The sequence below is a fragment of the Bubalus kerabau genome, chromosome 6 (assembly GCF_029407905.1).
Source record: "Bubalus kerabau isolate K-KA32 ecotype Philippines breed swamp buffalo chromosome 6, PCC_UOA_SB_1v2, whole genome shotgun sequence".
NCBI lineage: Eukaryota > Metazoa > Chordata > Mammalia > Artiodactyla > Bovidae > Bubalus > Bubalus kerabau.
The window spans coordinates 75,570,950-75,590,114 of record NC_073629.1 but is presented as its reverse complement, the minus strand read 5'-3'; the positions used below and the strand labels follow the sequence as shown (position 1 = coordinate 75,590,114).

Here is a 19,165-nt window from a genome sequence, read left to right as displayed (position 1 = left end):
CATGAGAAAACCAGAAATCTTAGGAAGAAGGCATGACATAACCAAAGAAACTGAGATGATCACTTGGAAAACAGTAGGCATTGAGAGAGAGATTGGTGGTTAAAATAGGCCCAATTGTGCATTAACTTTGTTAATAATCCAAAAAAAATCTAGTTTGTCAGTGTATACTTTTAGCTTAGAACTCTAAAAGAGTTTACCCCTTAGAACTCTTACATGCTTCTATCTTATATATTATGTATTATATTACTTATATATTGCTTATCATAATTCAATCCTGTTTTATGAGTTATATCTAACTCTGTAACTAGACTGTAAATCCCCACAGGGCATGGGTGACATTTTGTCTTTCTTTGGAAACTCTGCAGTTCTTCGCACAGTGTGAGAAATGTAAATAGCTTTCAAAAAATGTTTGAGGGATAAATGGACTCATTTAAATTAGAAAAACAAAACATGGTAGTGCTTACCTCAGAGGTACATATGATTCACTTCTCCTAGCGTGCCACAGTGAACTAGATTCTAGAGTCCCATTATATCTGAGCCAAATAAAGATATTGCCTTCTTGGTTAACCAGTATTTAAATGTTTACTTTCCTTGTCCTGTATTATTATATCTCTCAGGATTCTTTTGTTCATCCAGCTAATGAAATGAGGATTGGGGAACTTCACCCTTCATTAGCTGAGACCCCTCTGTACCCACCCAAACTTGTTCTGCTAGGGAAGGACAAAAAAGGTAACATCGTGAACCTGATGTGGAAAATATGCCACAAATGCATGTGCATGATGAATCACCAGTTGTAAATTATGATACACCATAGTCTATAGAAATATTTTATAAATATGTATTTCTAACATTCATTGGTATGCTATTTTTCATACTTGCTGTTCTGTTTATACTTGTCAATGTTCATAGCATTATAATATTTTTCCCTTTACATTTCAGAATCAACTGATGAGTCTGAAGTTGACAAAACTCACTGTCTGAATAACAGTGTTTCCTCAGGCACTTACTCAGACTACTCACCTTCCCAGGCTTCCTCAGGATCCTCTAACACCCGGGTTAAAGTGGGGTCCTTGCAGACAACAGCTAAAGATGCAGTACATAATTCTTTGTGGGGTAACAGGTGTGTTTAGAATTCCCTCTTTTCTGTCCCCAAATGCTTATTTTCAGCAACTTTGTAAAAAATGGAATCTTCCTAATTTGGGAATTGTGTTCAGCACATGAGTGGCATAGAAGACCTAAGGGGCAGGTAAGCAAATGTAGTCCCGCTGGGATTTCCAAGAGTGGATGAATCCATTTTGTGAAGCAAAACCATTGTTTATGGGAGAGATGGTAAGAGATTAGCAGATTAAGAGGATAGAACCAAAAATAATTAATCAAAAGTTGTGTTTGCATCATTACATAATTGTGACACATTTGGGCGTTAACCATCCAAAATGGTGTTAAAAACTAGAGTAAAATGCATGGAAAGCACCAAGTGCCAAGTACAAAGTGAATACTCAATACATTTTTCATCAGCCTCTTCATCATCATCATTTTATCACCACACGGGACAGTTAGAATGTAAGTAAAAGTATTAAATCTTTCCAAAATGCCTTCTACTCTATATTACTTTCATTTTTACAGATATTTTAAGATCAAAAGCCATAGAGGGCAATAAAGTGACTCAGAGATGTAGCATTTTCCCAGTTCTGATTCCTTTGTTTTATAGCTTGTTGCTATATTTCACACTACAAATAGAAAATAAAAATTGTCATATGACATAGATAATCAATGACTTCCACTCAGATTTAACTGATAATATCAATACCATTTGGAATATATTCTTTGGTAATTAATGAATAACTATTTCTACTCATTGATGCCCATGATAAAAATTTAACTCTGTTTATAAATTTATTATTTGTCATACAAGTTGAGACTGATTTAGGTACTTAGGGAAAATGCCTTATAAATGTACTTCTTTTTTTTTTTTTTTTTTTTTTAGTTAGTGAAAGCACTTAAAAGGCTGTAATAAAAGATATGTAATTTGATATGATTAGTATGCAAATGGTTTAAAATAAACTTAGAAAAATGGGCATCATCTAAAGATACTGTGGTCACTGGAATAAACATACCAATGGCCAAAACTCATAATTTAATTTACCTTCTAGAAAAAGATTGAATGCATTCACTATACAAAGGATTTAATGTCTTCCAGTACCTGCCCCTCAAATATATTATTTGAAGACAATTTGAATTTATTCAATATACCAGAAATTGATAAGAAAGGTACCCTCAACCAATAGTTTGGAAGTGTACTGAATCAGAAATTCCAGAGATGGAGGCCAAGAATCAGGTAGTTCTAATTATCAGACAGGTTTCAGGACCATTACTGAAACTCTCTGTATTTCTTCATTCACTCGTTTATTCATTCATTCCTTCATCTGACAAATATGTACTTAAAGTACCTACTATGTGCCAAGCGCTATGTTAGGCTCGAAGAGGAGAAAAAACCTCTGCCCTCATGAGTTTACATCCTGCAGAGGACACAAGGCAATGTGCAATAAATATAATAGGTAAGTAAACTATATGTACTGGAAGGTGGTAACTGAGAAGAAATAAAAGTTAGATCAGGGTAAAGGGGTGAATTTTTTGGACATGAAATAATAATGCTATTCTTAATCACAAGTGAAGTGTGGCTGAATGATCAGTTGAACAAAGGATGCTGGTATTCTTGCCTGCTTGTTCTCTTTCTGGCAAAGACTCGTTCTTCCTCATTTTCATGTTTCTTCTTCCCATTGTGTTCACAGGATTGCACAATCTTTCCCACAGCCTCTTGATGCAAAGCCATTACTCAGCCAGCGGGAGGCTGTTCCCCCAGGGAACCTACCACAGCGTCCTGACCGGCTGCCAATAAGTGACGCATTCACAGACAACTGGACCGATGGCTCCCATTATGATAACACGGGGTTCGTTGCCGAGGAAACCACAGGCGAGAATGCCAACAATAATCCCCTCCTGAGTTCGAAAGCTAGAAGCACATCTTCTCATGGACGCAGGCCTTTGATTAGGCAGGATAGGATTGTTGGTGTTCCCCTGGAACTTGAGCAGTCTACACACAGACACACACCAGAAACAGAAGTGCCTCCTTCTAATCCTTGGCAGAATTGGACCAGAACCCCTAGTCCTTTTGAAGACAGGACTGCTTTCCCTTCCAAATTAGAGACAACCCCTACCACCAGCCCATTGCCTGAAAGGAAAGAACATATAAAAGAATCTACTGAAATACCTAGTCCTTTTTCTCCAGGAGTACCATGGGAGTATCACGATTCTAATCCCAACAGGAGTCTCAGTAATGTCTTTTCTCAAATCCACTGCCGCCCAGACTCTTCTAAAGGTGTTATTTCAATTAGCAAAAGCACAGAGAGGCTTTCCCCACTAATGAAAGATATCAAGTCCAATAAATTCAAAAAGTCACAGAGTATTGATGAGATTGACATTGGTACATACAAGGTTTATAATATACCATTAGAAAACTATGCTACTGGGAGTGATCACTTAGGAAGTCACGAACGCCCTGACAAAATGTTGGGACCAGAGCATGGTATGTCCAGTATGTCTCGAAGCCAGTCAGTCCCAATGCTGGATGATGAGATGCTCACCTATGGAAGCAGTAAAGGGCCTCAACAACAGAAAGCATCCATGACCAAAAAAGTCTATCAGTTTGACCAAAGCTTCAATCCCCAAGGAGCGGTGGAAGTTAAAGCGGAAAAGAGGATACCGCCCCCTTTTCAACACAATTCTGAGTACGTGCAACAACCCGGGAAAAACATCGCCAAGGATTTGGTTAGTCCTCGAGCTTACCGAGGATACCCACCAGTGGAGCAAATGTTTTCATTTTCTCAGCCATCTGTTAATGAAGATGCTGTGGTCAACGCCCAGTTTGCAAGTCAAGGCGCCAGGGCAGGCTTCTTGAGAAGAGCTGACTCCCTGGCGAGCTCTACAGAAATGGCCATGTTTAGAAGGGTCAGTGAACCTCATGAGCTAACTCCGAGTGATAGGTATGGCCGACCTCCGTATAGGGGTGGTCTGGATCGCCAAAGCAGCGTTTCAGTGACTGAGTCCCAGTTCCTGAAAAGGAATGGCAGGTATGAAGATGAACACCCTTCATATCAAGAAGTGAAAGCTCAGGCGGGAAGTTTTCCAGTTAAAAACCTTACCCAAAGGAGGCCATTGTCTGCAAGAAGCTACAGTACAGAGAGTTACGGTGCCTCCCAAACCAGGCCAGTTTCAGCTAGGCCTACTATGGCAGCTCTTTTGGAAAAAATACCATCTGACTATAACTTGGGTAACTATGGTGACAAGCCATCAGATAACAGTGATATAAAGACGAGGCCCACTCCTGTCAAGGGAGAGGAGAGCTGTGGTAAAATGCCTGCAGACTGGAGACAACAGCTGCTTAGACATATAGAAGCTAGAAGGTTAGACAGGGTATGTTTGGCATTTCTCTGTAAGAATATCCCTCCTGCCTTTAGTTTTACTTTATTGGCATTTCTGAGCACATGTAGTGAAGCATGAACTACATGAATGAATAGATGATGAGCATTTTATTTATCTTTATATGTGGGGAAATTGATCATAATAGTTTTTCGTGGATACTATTTAATGCTCTTTGAGAGTTCATAACTTGTAGGTCAATTATTTATCAAAACTATCCTAAACGTGGTTAGTGAGAAAGAATTCAACTCTATTATATGGGATGGTGCTTCAATTGCTTTCTAGCCATGAAGGCAAAATGCCTCTCCTAGGACATGAAACTGTTCTCTAGTGACCTAGAGAAAATTATTTTTATTGAATCTATAAAAAGTGAGTATTCTGCTCCTTTCTGCACAGACTCACATATACTGAAGTCAGACCTAATTTGTTTATAAAATCCACATATAGTTACTGCTATGGGACTCCTAAAGTTGTTACTTCTAATGAGCAATAATCTTCCCAGCAAGAAACAGAAAAATAAAATAAGCAGAGATTGAATGCCCTCCCACACATTACTTTGTTTAATGAAAGTCCTGCCATTTAGAATGTTGGTTTTCGTATAGAAAGAAATGTTTAAATTCTAATCATACTACAGACAACAAAAATAGATGATGTCTTTATGAAGACTATAAACATACAAATTAGTGTGTGTATATTGCAGCAAAAAAGAGGAAAATAATCCCAATTCAGTTAAAATTGAATCACAATAAATCATAGAATGCATAGTAATTGAAGAGAGTAAAAAAAAATTCTATAAGGCCTGAATTATATTCTTGTTGCTGTTTATATCTCTCTATGAGAAATCTGGTATTTCATTTTCTAGAACTATGATCAATTGACCATCACCACTGAGTGTACTTTGTAGCTTTGGTGTAGAGGGCTCTGTGTACTCTGCATTGACCTTAGAATCTTAAAACTCTAGTTTGTGAAAATAGGGCTTTTGTTCTGATTTTCTAGGTTTCAATGCTCAGTATAATTGGGGATCTGGGTAATAATATACCATTAGAATGTTTCACTCAGTAGTTTTAGTTAAAACTATTAAAAGCATAGGTCTTTGCATTTATTATATATTTTCTTAATGGTGAATTTTATATTTTCAGGTGTACTCTTTTAAAATAATTATATTGTTTGTAGGTCGTGTCTACATGACAAAAAAACAATTATTAATAGGAAAAGAGTGAACTAATAAACGTGGGTGTGGGTGTTAGTTTCTCAATGTGGAAAGTGGTTCTGCCTTGCAAAATATTTCATCAGAATGTCTGTTTCAAATAGGTGTGCTCAGTCCCATTGAAGGGAGCCTCATCAAAGCCTCATGACTGGGTGTCAGTGGGAGACACCTGGTCGGTTGTCACCATGCCTTACTTCAAGTTTTACCCTCCATATAGACAGATAACTTGGAGGGCGAAAATATTTGGGGCCAAATAAAAGAGTACAGTTTGGGAACTCTGGCCTTGTGTAGACACGACCATACATAACAGGGTAAGATGAACTAGCCGAGAAAGGTTATCAGAAGCTTTTTGGAGCATATATACAATGACTAGTAAATTGAGGCAACAAAGGAATGAATGAAAACAATGAAAAAAAAAGACAAAATTTTAAGCATTTGGTACTATCATTTATTTACTAGTTTCCCAGATAAATGTTTCATTTCCCTTGATCAGAGCTGCTGAAAAGTAGGCGTCTCCCCTAGTTGGAGCAGGAATTCGGAGGGAGGAAAATAGGACTGAAGAAGGGGGATTTAGATCAGCAGAATTCTAGAGACCCCGCCCATCCCAGATGCAGATAACTAAAAGTAAATTTGTATGTATTTTCCCTTGTTGTGACAATGCCTTCCTTTTTAATTAGTCTTCACATATCCCCTGTCTGTTTATAATTTCCTCAGTTTGTCTTTCATTTTTCAGAGCAATTCAGTGTATGTTCAATAGCTTCTCATTTAAGTCAAAGAAAGTAAATTACCTTAGAATACTGCTTCAATCCATCAAATCCTGAAAGCTCTTACTCCTTTCTCTGAGTAACTTCTTCCCTCTCTCAATCAAGTTGCCAAGTTATTCAGGTTGTATCTTACTTAAAACTTACATACAACATAAATTCAGGATACTGGAGCACAGACTTATTTTGTAAAAATAGTTCTGTATTGTGGTATTTAACATTCTGCCCAAAGTGAGATTGCACCAGGCACAGCTTGCTTCCTTCCCAGTAAAATTTAGTTGAGTGATTTGAACTCTGGGACTCAAACAGTTACACTGGAAACTACGAGATCTTTGTCCATTCCTTATAAAAGAGAACCGCCTAGAATCTTGGACATTGGATAAGCTTAGCAGCTCTACATATGTTGCTTAAAGACCTTGCTTGGTGTTGACCTTGGAGAGGCAGCTCTGAGTACTGCCAGAGATTAAAGGTGCTTGTTTTCTCCTTTGGTTTGATCTCAAGGCTCATGCTTCCACTACAGAACCCCACTTAACTGAGAGATAGTAAAACACGAACCCATATGTCTAAGACTGCTACTCTTCCATAGCTGCTGAGAAAGCACTAGACTGAAGTCATTTTAAACCTTAAGGAATCCTTCAAGTGCTAGCTTGAAAGGTTCAATGTCCTTCTCAACTTTGGCATGGTGACAATGAAAACAATTCTCTGAATGAAATAATCAGGGATCCATAACAAATATGATTGGTTGACAGCTCACCATCAGGAGTGTAATCATCTTTCAGTTGACAAAATTCTGATCCTAAAAATCATTTCTTTGCAAATAATGCAAGAATAACTGTCAGAATAATAACTGTCTCCTGCTAATGTTCAATAATATTTGGTTTTAAAAAGTGTACTAACTTCTATAGATTTTTTTAAAATTAATTAAAAGGGCCAAATGCTGTCAGTTATTGTATTTTCATGATAGGTAGAAAGTAGAGATTATACTGATGAAAACCATCTGATGACAAGATATGCAAAATGACTTAATTTTTAAATGAAGTTCTGTAGAAAAAAACTGAACCACTTGGAATAACTTCAGATGTACTTACTGAAGGGTAGCCACAGTGCAGATATCACTAGAATATTCTGTAAATGTTTAGGTATATCAGATAAATAGCATTAATAATTCAAAGCATAGTTCCTTTAGTTTCATTATGAAATTTCGTCAGTTTAAAATATAATTTTTAAGAAACAACAAAAGAGAATATTTGGATTCACATTCAAAATGAGTAGTTTAACTAAATTAATAAATTCAGTCATCCACTGGTCAGATTGAATGACTTTTTGATCAACTCTTTTTCTGAGTTGCCATAATTATGCCTATAAGACAGAAAAAAAAACGACTGATTTTCACTTTAACTTTGCAGGGCATTAGTTTTAAGGCAGAATTAGAAGCTAGTATTTGTCTTTTGTGTATGCTAATCTCACAATGTGAAAGAGACCATGAGATTTGCAGCTGACAAAATTTAAGACCTCACTGTTTGAAATTTTTGAATTAATAGCTCACTACTGATAAACATTTGTCCAGAGTCACTACAATCATGATATATAAAAGATAGGTTCTATGCCTATGAGATAGCAACAAATGTAAAACAGAATGTTATCTTTGCTTTTTGTGTTTTCTGTAGTTTTGGATGGTACTCATTATGTTCATAACTAACACTGTTTACTGTATGCTTCTGTCTGATCAAGTGCATGTTTAAAAAAGAAAGTTACCGTTTGCCTGCATAAAGTTAAATGTTATAAATTTAAACATGTTCATGTAATAATCAGTTTGTTGAGCATGTGTTCACATCCTGTCACATGATTATTTCCTCTACTCAGAATGCTGCTTACAAACACAACACAGTTAACCTTGGCATGCTGCCCTATGGAGGTATTTCAGCAATGCATGCAGGCAGAAGCATGACTTTAAACTTGCAGACTAAGTCTAAATTTGATCTACAAGAACTACCTCTTCAGAAAGTAAGTATGGACTGCCCTACATGTGTCAGCATACCAAAGCCAGTTAATGTTGTTTGTTCACGTAATGTGTTTAGGCTGTATGTACAATCCTGCTTACAGACTCTCAGGAGTCCAAAAAGCATAAGGGCAAATACTATAGAGCCCATGCTCTTAGCTGCTCAATGAATATTGATAGCTAGACTGATTATCAGGTTCCTACTCAACAGCTTTGCTTTTTGGATTGAGCAGGTACATGGCTTCTTGTGTTGCTTTAAGATTCATTTTTCTTATTATTCATTTTCTTTTTCTTTTATTCTTTGATTTTCTTTCTTTCGTGTTTGTGTATATGTATATATACACATGTTGACTTTTTTTTTTACTTTTTGGAGACAGTCCTATACTCTCTTACTGATGCATTCTGAGAACAGAAAGAAAAATTATGATTGGATTTTAGTTGGAACAGTCCTAGAGCCCTACGTTAGAATGACAATTAAGTCATTAGCACTTCTAAAAGCTTCATTAGCCCATTTTTGGGGAAACAAATTTGTGGCTTAACTAGCAAATTTTTACTCATCCTAGGTTAATGGGAAAGTAGCAAGTTGACATGGTTTTAAATGAAAATGTAGACTCCTTTGAAAAGGCATATATGATAAGAGAAAATATTTCCATTGTCCAAGGACCATTTCTGCTTGTTTTATTCAGGCAAAACAGAAAATGTCCATTATACCTGTTTAAATTGACTAATGCAATCTGTCTTAATTGCATTTCAATGGAGACTAATGAGTCATTTTCACACAATATGCCATTATGACTATATTTTAATGTAGTCATTAACCTAGTAAATTTTTATTAAAAAAAAAAAAGAAAGAAATGCCAAAGTAAGGATAGTAGAATGATGGTAGCCTCCAAACCCTCTTCTCTTAATTAATGAACATATGAAACAAACCACCCTCCCAGCAAAATGAATGTCATAAGACCTCAAACTCATATTTTATTGTCAAATTAGTCTTAATAACAGTCCCTAACTCTGGATACTTTGCTTCCTACTCTGAGGAGAGTAATAAAATCATCAAGACATTTCTATTCATAGCTTTTTTTTTTTAATCACCCATGATCACTTAAAAAAAACTGACTTAATTGAGAATTTCTGTAAGTTATTTTCTCTGTCCTCAGTCTCCTGTTGCAGAGCCAGTATTGTATGCAAAAGTCTCTCCAGGAAGAAAAATGCCTGATCTGTGGCCTGTGCCTATGTCAGTGACAGAACACTCGCTCTCTGAGAAATTTCAAAGTGGTAACTTGACTTCACTGAACTCAGAATTGAGACTGAGTGTTGTTGGCTCCAGCACACTACTATCAGTAAGACCCTTTTCACTGGAGTCTCTCCTTTAATGGAGCCTGTTCTTAATGTCTTCTTAGATGCTCAGGGCTCATCCTCTGCCCTAAAAATAAACCAATGTTCATAAGAGCCTTGAAACTCATTTGCACTAAGGAACAGATGAGCTATCACCAACTTAAACAGACAACTTTCCTAGAGGGCTTGTCAATTAAATAGAAATCAAACCCTTAAGTCACAATGATAGAATTTCAGAATGCAAAGAGCAAATTAGAGAGGTCTTGGCATGAAAGAAGCTATTGCTTGAACTCCTTGAAATTATTGTATGGACAGCCCCTAATTTTACTTAGTTTTTTTGCCCTGTTTTCTTGTCAATCTATAGAATAATATACACATATTCAGTGCCTGAAAGGGCTTCCCTTGTGGCTCAGCTGGCAAAGAATCCACCAGCAATGCGGGAGACATGAGTTTGATCCCTGGATTGGGAAGATCCCCTGGAGAAGAGCAAGACTACCCACTCTGGTATTCTGGTCTGGAGAATTCCACAGACTGTATAGTCCATAGGGTCACAAAGAGTCAGACATGACTGAGCAACTTTTATTTCAGTGCCTGAAAAATGGTAGTACATTTGAAGCACTGTTTCTCATTGTGTACATTATTATCCAGATATAAATTAAGTACCTCTTTGCTGCTGTATTGATTTTATGATGTTGTTTGGGGTACCCTATAGAACGGATTCAGAGACGGTAATGGCACCCCACTCCAGTACTCTTGCCTGGAAAATCCCATGGACAGAGGAGCCTGGTGGGCTGCAGTCCATGAGATCATGAAGAGTTGGACACAACTGAGTGACTTCACTTCACTTTCATGCATTGGAGAAGGAAATGGCTGCCCACTCCAGTGTCCTTGCCCGGAGAATCCCAGGGACGGGGAACCTGGTGGGCTGCCGTCTGTGGGGTCGCACAGAGTCAGACATGACTGAAGTGACTTAGCAGCACAGAATGGATTCATTAACTATCCTTGTTGTTCAGTTGCTCAGTTGTGTCTGACTCTTTGCAAACCCATGGACTGCAGCACACCAGGCCTCCCTGTCCTTCACCATCTCCCAGAGTTTGTTTGAACTCATGTCCATAGAATCAGTGATGCCATCCAACCATCTCATCCTCTGTCATCCCCTTCTCCTCCTGCCTTCAATCTTTCCCAGCATCAGGTTCTTTTCAAATGAATTGGCTCTTTGTATCAGGTGGCTGAGGTATTGGAGCTTCAGTTTCAGCATCAGTCCCTCCAATCAATATTCAGGGTTGATTTCCTTTAGGATAGAGTGGTTTGATCTCCTTGCAGTTCAAGCGACTATCAAGAGTCTTCTCCAACACCACAGTTCAAAAGCATCAGTTCTTCAGCACTCAGCATTATTTGTGGTCCAACTCTCACATTCATATATGGCTACTGGAAAAACAATAGCTTTGATTATACAGACTTTTGTCAGCAACATGATGTCTCTTCTTTTTAATATGCTGTCTAGGTTCATCATAGCTTTTTCTCCAAGGAAAAAAATGTCTTTTACTTTCATGGCTGCAGTCACTGTCCTCAGTGATTTTGGAGCCCAAGAAAATAAAGTCTGTCACTGTTTCCATTGTTTCCCCATCTATTAGCCATGAAGTGATGGGACTAGATAACATGATCTTAGATTTTAGAATGTTGAGTTTTAAGCCAGCTTTTCACCCTCCTCTTTCACTTTCATCAAGAGACTCTTTGGTTCCTCTTTGCTTTCTGCCATTATAATGATGTCATATGCATATTTGAGATTATTGATATTTCTTGCAGCAGTCTTGATTCCAGCTTGTGCTTCATCCAGCCCAGCATTTCACATGATGTACTCCGTGTATAAGTTGAATAAGCCAGGTGACAATATACAGCCTTAATGTACTCTTTCCCAATTTGGCACCAGTCCATTGTTCCTGTCCAGTTCTAACTATTGCTTCTTGACCTGCATACAGGTTTCTCAGAAGTCAGGTAAGGTGGTCTGGTATTCCCAACTCTTTAAGAATTTCCCACAGTTTGTTGTAATCCACACAGTCAAAGGCTTTAGTGTAGTCAATGAAGCAGATGTTTTTCTGGAATTCCCTTGCTTTTTCTGTGTTCCAGTGGATGTTGGCAATATGATCTCTGGTTCCTCTGCCTTTTCTAAATCCAACTAGAACATCTAGAAGTTCTCAGTTCATGTACTGTTGAAGCCTAGCTTGAAGGATTTTGAGCATTACTTAGCTGGCATGTGAAATGAGTGCAATTGTACGATTGAATATTCTTTGGTATTACCCTTCTTTGACCTTTTCCAGGCCTGTGGCCACTGCTCAGTTTTCTAAATTTACTGACATATTGAGTGCAGCACTTTTACATCATCTTTTAGGATTTGAAATATCTCAGCTGGAATTCTCTCACCTCCACTAGCTTTGTTTGTAATAATGCTTTCTAAGGTCCATTTGACTTCACACTCCAGGATGTCTGGCTCTAGGTGAGTAATCACACCATCATGGTTATCCAGGTCATAAAGACCTTTTTTGTACAGCTTTTCTGTGTATTCTTGCCACCTCTTCTTAATATCTCCTACTTCTGTTAGGTCCATACCACTTCTGTCCTTTATTGTGCCCATCTTTGCATAAAATATTCCCTTGGTATCTCTAATTTTCTTGAAGAGATCTCTAGTCTTTCCCATTCAACTGTAGCTCTAAGATGATCTATGGGTGGCACAGATCTTCTCTGGTGGCCCAGTGATGAAGAATCTGCCTGCCAATGCAGGAGATGCGGGTTTGATCTGTGGGTCAGGAAGATCCTGTGGAGAAGCAAATGGCAACCCACTCCAGTATTCCTGCCTGGGAAATTCCATGGACAGAGGAGCCTGGAGGGCTACAATCCATGGAGTCACAAAAGTAGACACTACTTAAAAACTAAACAGCCACAAGATGATCTGTAACAGAAATGTTGCAGAATTATAATACTTGGAGATATTGCAAACTTCCCAATTGAGCAAAGAGATGATCTAAAGGAATTCTCTTTGGAAACTGTATTAAATTGCAAACCAAAATAAAAAGTATGGAAAAGAAACTGAAAAATATGTATATGTAGACACACACACATATGTAGAACTGAATCACTTTGCATACAGCTGAAACTAATGTAATATTGTAAATCAACTATAGTGCCTGTGTTCTAAGTCACTTTAGTCATGTCCAACCTAGGACCCTGTGGATTATAGCCTGCCAGGCTTCTGTGTCCATGGAATTCTCCAGGCAAGAATACTAGAGTGGGTTACCATGCCGTTGTCCAGGGGATCTTCCCAATCCAGGGATCGAACCCACATCTCTTATGTCTTCTGCATTGGCAGGCAGGTTGTTTACCACCTGGGAAGCCCCAAATCAACTATACTTCAATATAAATAAATTACTATGCTGCCATCCAGCTTCGCATCAAAAAAGAATATCAAGTATTGAAATAGCCTATCTCAAAATGAATTATCACTAATACTTTATTATTTGGTGGTTCAGATGGTAAAGAACTGCTTGCAATGACGGAGACCCAGGTTCAATCCCTGGGTTGGAAAGATTCCCTGGAGAAGGAAATGGCTACCCGTTCCAGTATTTTTACCTGGGTAATCCCATGGACAGAGTAGCTAGTGGACTACAGTCCATGGGGTCACAAAGAGTCAGACACGACTGAGCAACTGACACTTTTCATTCATACCAAAAACAACAACAACAGGAGAATATAGAGGGCAAGGATGGAAAAGAAACAGGGTTACTACTCCGTTGCCCCCAAACTATTATATGACCCAAATGATTACTTTAAGGCCTATAAAATCTAGACATCTGGACAACTTTCCTCCCCAGCTGCTATTGCAAAACATTATCAGGTGTATGCACCAGATGCTTTATCAGTTTCAAAATTACTCCAGGGACTCCTTTCTTTCCAACCTAGGTCTCTGCCCTTTTGCCTTTGTACTCAGATACATCTCTCCCACAGAGCTTATTAATTATAAAATTTGTTTGGTTTTTCTTGGAAACTTTAGGGTTAACCTTTCTTGAGGTACAACCTCTCAGAGTCTCCCTTCTGGCTCCACTGACCCATTGATAATCAGTCCTATGACTGAAGCTCAATTTCCTGGAACTCTTCTCACCAGGAAAGGAGATAGGCAAAAAGTATTTTCCTTTGACTTACAAGTATATAAAAATCTATTACAACACTCTCACCTTACCACTCAAGATAATAAATATTAGCATCAGCTATTTAAATATCATGAGAGCCTCTAAATGATTGTTAGCCATGAGAATTGCATTAAAATATAGAGTAAGATCAAAATATAAACATTTTCAATAGGTAAAATTAACAAAACTGTTCATTCTCCCTTGAAAATACTGGAGCTGTCTTTTTATTCATAAAATTCCTGAATGATAGCACTGCCTCTCTATTTATGTGCTATGGTAAATGATGATGAGTTGTTCTAGAAAGAATGAATGAAGTGTCCTAAGGAACTGAAATAAATGCTTTCATGTATTGCCAATTAAGCACTGGATAGGGAATTGCAGCATCCATTTTTTATAGATGGTGCCTTTGCCAGGGAATATTCAGAAGCTGAAATCCAGGCCCTTTCCCCACATTCTCTGCTGGCAAGACTTAACTTCTTGTAATTAGGAGAAAGGAGAATCCTTTTGTATTTTTTCTGTTACACTGAAATTATCTTTTTGCAAGTTATGTACCCAGAGAGAGCACCTTTGTGTGATTGCTACCTCTCTACTCCCTCATGGTAATTGACAAAAAGATGCTATTTGTATTAATACTACCTGAAGTCCTGATTCAGCAATTTATTTGTTTTTTTCAGTTTGCTGATTTTTTTTTTTTAAGGCTACCAAAATGTGTCTAATTCTTTTTTTTCCAAATTTTCTTTTAGGCCAACTTGTAATAAACTAGTTAGAGGATATAACTATTTTTTGATGAAGATTAAAGAACTCTGCACTTGATAAAGCATTTAAACAATGAATATTTAAGTGGATAAAAAGAAAAGGCTCTCCCAGATTTTGATACATGTTTTGAATATTTCTATTTTTTTATATTTCTTATATTCATAGAAAACCCTAAAGACTCCACCAGAAAATTACTAGAACTAATCAATGACTATAGTAAAGTTGCAGGATATAAAATCAACACACAGAAATCCCTTGCATTCCTATACACTAATAATGAGAAAACAGAAAGAGAAATTAAGGAAACAATTCCATTCACCATTGCAACGGAAAGAATAAAATACTTAGGAATATATCTACCTAAAGAATCTAAAGACCTATATATAGAAAACTATAAAACACTGGTGAAAGAAATCAAAGAGGACACTAACAGATGGAGAAATATACCATGTTCATGGATTGGAAGAATCAATGTAGTGAAAATGAGTATACTACCCAAAGCAATCTATAGATTCAATGCAATCCCTAGTTTGATAAATTTAATTTCTTTTTTAATATTTTCATTTTTTTGATGCTTATTCTAATTTCCTGAAGGATTTCATAGTACTTATTACCAGAACATGTAAGACATACACATGTGCTATTGAATTATAAATTATTAGTATTCTGTCTTCATTTATTTATTCATTTATTCATTTCTCATTTATAACTGCCTCTCCAAAAAGCATTTAAGGTAGCTTTCTATGACTTTATTGATGGTTCAGTGTGCTTCTTTGGATGTGCTCTGTTGTAAATGAGCTTAGCTAATGTCTTGAAATTTTATGTTATCAAAAGAAATATAATATTGTAAAATGTCAGTTCAAACTGTCATTTTTATTATCCACATTAATGGTGGGAAAAATAGATATCTTGACAGGAAAAGAATAAAGACTAGGATTTATTGAAAATTTACTATGTACCTAGTACCAGGAGATACTTTAAATGTATTTTTTCACACAACCCTCACCAAAAACCATAAATGGAAGTATTATCTCCATTGTATAGAATAGGAAACACAAAAGAATACACAAATAGAATGTATTAACTAATCCAAAATATATCACAGCCTAAATCATCCCCTATGGGCTATTGAAACAGTACTTTCTTATTTAGCTGAGTTTAATAAATGCTAGTAGTTACCTTCCACTCTTCAAATATGCTTGTATTTCTTGAGCACTCAGTATCACCAAGAAATATGTTTGGTAGCAATAAAAGACCAAAGGTTGTGAACCTAAGAAAATTGCAAGTTACTCATCCTTGCTACTGCTTTTCCAGAGATATGCAAGACTAGGAAAGAAAGCACTTGCCTTTTCCAACACCCTATCTGCAGGCGTCCGGCTGCCAATATAAATAGTGTGGTCTCTTCTGCACTGGATAAATAGATAATTATTTTTCTTGTTCTTTTTTTTAACTTCTACCACCATAATATTATTCCATAGCTCCTACTACTTATTGGCTATTGAAGCAGACACTAATATAAATTATAATTTCAGGGGAAGAGAAGTTGAAATTATGGGAACATGTATTAAATAATATTTTAATATAATTTTGCCTGGAAGAAGATGACCTCCCTGTTTTATTAGCTGATACTCATTCTACTGTCATTGAATTAGGGAATGTTTGCACGTAAACTCTTTAAATTTCTAATGTCCTTTCTTATAGATATATGCACATTACTCAGGATCAGATAGTTCCAGTATCCAACATGTAGTCATTCACCCGAGTTCCAAGGATTATTTATTTAATTCCAGTTCTGTTTTGTTTGCTGAAAGCAAAGCAAGATTTATGTAGAACCTTGGGTTAATGTATGCCTATAGTTTCTCTTGATTTTGCTGCATCTATTATTGGCTACCTATCACTCAGGAAGGATTCACTTCTCTCTCTAATTACGAAAAAATCCTTCAGTCTGTAAATCCACATAATTCCTCATAGACAGTGACTAAAACTACCAAAATAATCTTGTACTCATACAGATGCTTCCTCACCATTATAATGAAACAATGGCTTAAAGATCATCTGGATATTACATTACCATCTTCAGATTGAGATCTGTGAAATCATAATGATGTAGATTCAAGCTTGATGTATATTTGTCTTTATGACCTACTTTTTTTCAGAAAAAGAATAATATAACAATAATTTCACTGAAAATACTTTGGGGAAAGTTGTTTTCACATTTTTTAACTATGTGCCTTTGTGAACTATGTGCCAATTACTAAGCAAAATAATCCTTGATTTCTTAAGTAATATATCCCAAGACCTTTGCAAAGTGCCAAATTCTAATACTATTCTGATATAATTCTTCCAGCTAATTGCCATAAGTTTATTTCCCAAGCTTGCAATGCCCCCATCAATTAACAGTCAAGAGCAAACCTTCAGGAGCAGCTAAGACCATTTACTCATATATGTGAATCCTGTACATACACATATACTCATATAGAGGCACACATATGCACACATGCATGCATACACTCATATACATGCTTGTACATACACAGATATATAGACACACAAAGACACATATATTCATACACATTATGTCTCAGCAAAATCAGAAATTACTTCTTCCAATGGAGGCTTGTGATCATTCGCAATAGTCAAAATCACAAATGTTAAATCTGCAAATGTTTGCAGTCGTTTTTTGGACTAGTGTCTGTTCAGCAAATCTTCTAACGTTATTGAATTTCTTAAGTGTAATTTCTGACTTTTAAGAAAATCACACTGACCATTTTCTCTTTTATTTTGAAATATTAAGGATCTGCAGAATTTAGAAGCTGAAGAAATCCTATATTGTGATGATTTTCCACATATTTTATGTTTAATTGGTTATATGTGGTGAGGAAAAGACAAATTCTTAATCTTTTAAAGTATCTAAAGAAAATAACTCGAATGTGATACTAAAAATAATTGAATGAAAACTGAACTCAATTGGTCATGTTCTTTGAAATAATAAATGATAGCTTCATTATTCTTTTTACACTTTTTGATTGCTCCTTTTACCATTTCATAAAATTTTAACAACTAAACAACTGCATTTTTGGACAGTTCAGGAGCACTTTATTGAAAGTATTTTTTTGGTAAATAGCTATACTCATTCCTTTTGAGAAAAAATGTGAACCCAGTACATAATTCTCTTTTGGGTTCCTCCCTCCCAAACATAAATAAATGTTTTCACAGTATTTCCACGTTTGAAAACTGAAGTCAGTCCTCGAGTGTCTCACTTAAGAGAAACAAAGAAGCCAGAGCATTCTGGAAATGAATAAAGGAAATTGCTTTCAGGAAATTCCTTTACTCTTGTCTAGTCAAAGTGTTTTTTTTTTTTTTTTTCATGTGTCTGTGTATTTATGTTCTCTTTGGCTCCTGTAACGTACAGAAATTGGTGGAGTTGTTAGTTCTAATTTTAAAAAGAGAAAGATTAATTGGAAAATGAATGAAGAATCTGTATCATTGTGATCTTAGGATTTTGACTAAGGGTTTTAGCCTTTTTTAACATTAAAAAGAATCTTGCAATTTCAGTTGTTCTCTGTGACTAAGAGTCATGTCGGGGCAGCTGATGGAAGTTTAGTGGAGGAAATAGTGATAAAGATGGGAATGAAATGGAGAAAAAAGGATTATTTGTGCTTAATTCTGGCCATTTTGCAAAATTCTGTGTTCCACAGACCGAGCTAGTTGAACATATTTATAATCCCACTTTACTGGCAAAGAAATCAAACCAGCAACAACAAGCATACTAAAAATTCAAAAAGAAAACTGTCCAGTAGTGCCCACTCTGCATAATTGTATTTTAACTGCTTAATTTAAAATTTTTTATTTGTCATAATATTAGCTAGAAAAATTATGCATGGGCATGTATAAACACTAATCTCTAAAAGATAAATATTACAAAATTAATGCTTGAAATCAGGCAGATGGTCACTGAAGAGCTGTCTGGTTATTTTCAAGTAACATATACATCACATATGTTAAAGTGAAGTCACTCAGTCATGTCCAACTCTTTGTGACCCCATGGACTGTAGCCTACCAGGCTCCTCCATCCATGGGATTTTCCAGGCAAGAATACTGAAGTGGGTAGCCATTTCCTTCTCCAGGGGATCTTCCCAACCCAGGGATCAAACCTGGGTCTCCCACATTGTTGGGAGATGCTTTAACGTCTGAGCCACCAGGGAAGTCCTCTTAAATATGTTAACCTATATCTGATTTTCAAGCAAACACAGGTAAATTCATTCCTAACTAACCCAGGAGCCTCAATTCACTACCTTTTTTCTCTTTTTTCATACTATCTAATACTCATGAAAAAGGAATTCACACAGTCAAAAATACAAGAAGAAAACTGAATTATTTCCTTACTTTCACTATATCCACTAGACCCCAGAAAAATTTCACCTAAATTTTAATTAATTTTGTCATAATA

At 36.4% G+C, this 19,165-nt stretch overlaps 1 protein-coding gene across 3 annotated transcripts in view; it reads left to right on the top strand.

The window, feature by feature from the left end:
- Positions 1-19,165, top strand: part of LRRC7 (leucine rich repeat containing 7) — a 433,465-nt gene that overhangs the window by 330,647 nt on the left and 83,653 nt on the right. The window contains exons 18-21 of one of the 3 annotated variants that reach the window (XM_055585502.1): positions 618-729; positions 940-1,120; positions 2,790-4,470; positions 8,308-8,448. In XM_055585502.1, coding sequence (XP_055441477.1) covers positions 618-729; positions 940-1,120; positions 2,790-4,470; positions 8,308-8,448 — 2,115 coding nt within the window. The remainder of the gene's footprint in view (positions 1-617; positions 730-939; positions 1,121-2,789; positions 4,471-8,307; positions 8,449-19,165) is intronic. The other 2 variants (XM_055585503.1, XM_055585504.1) reach the window with 2 other exon arrangements.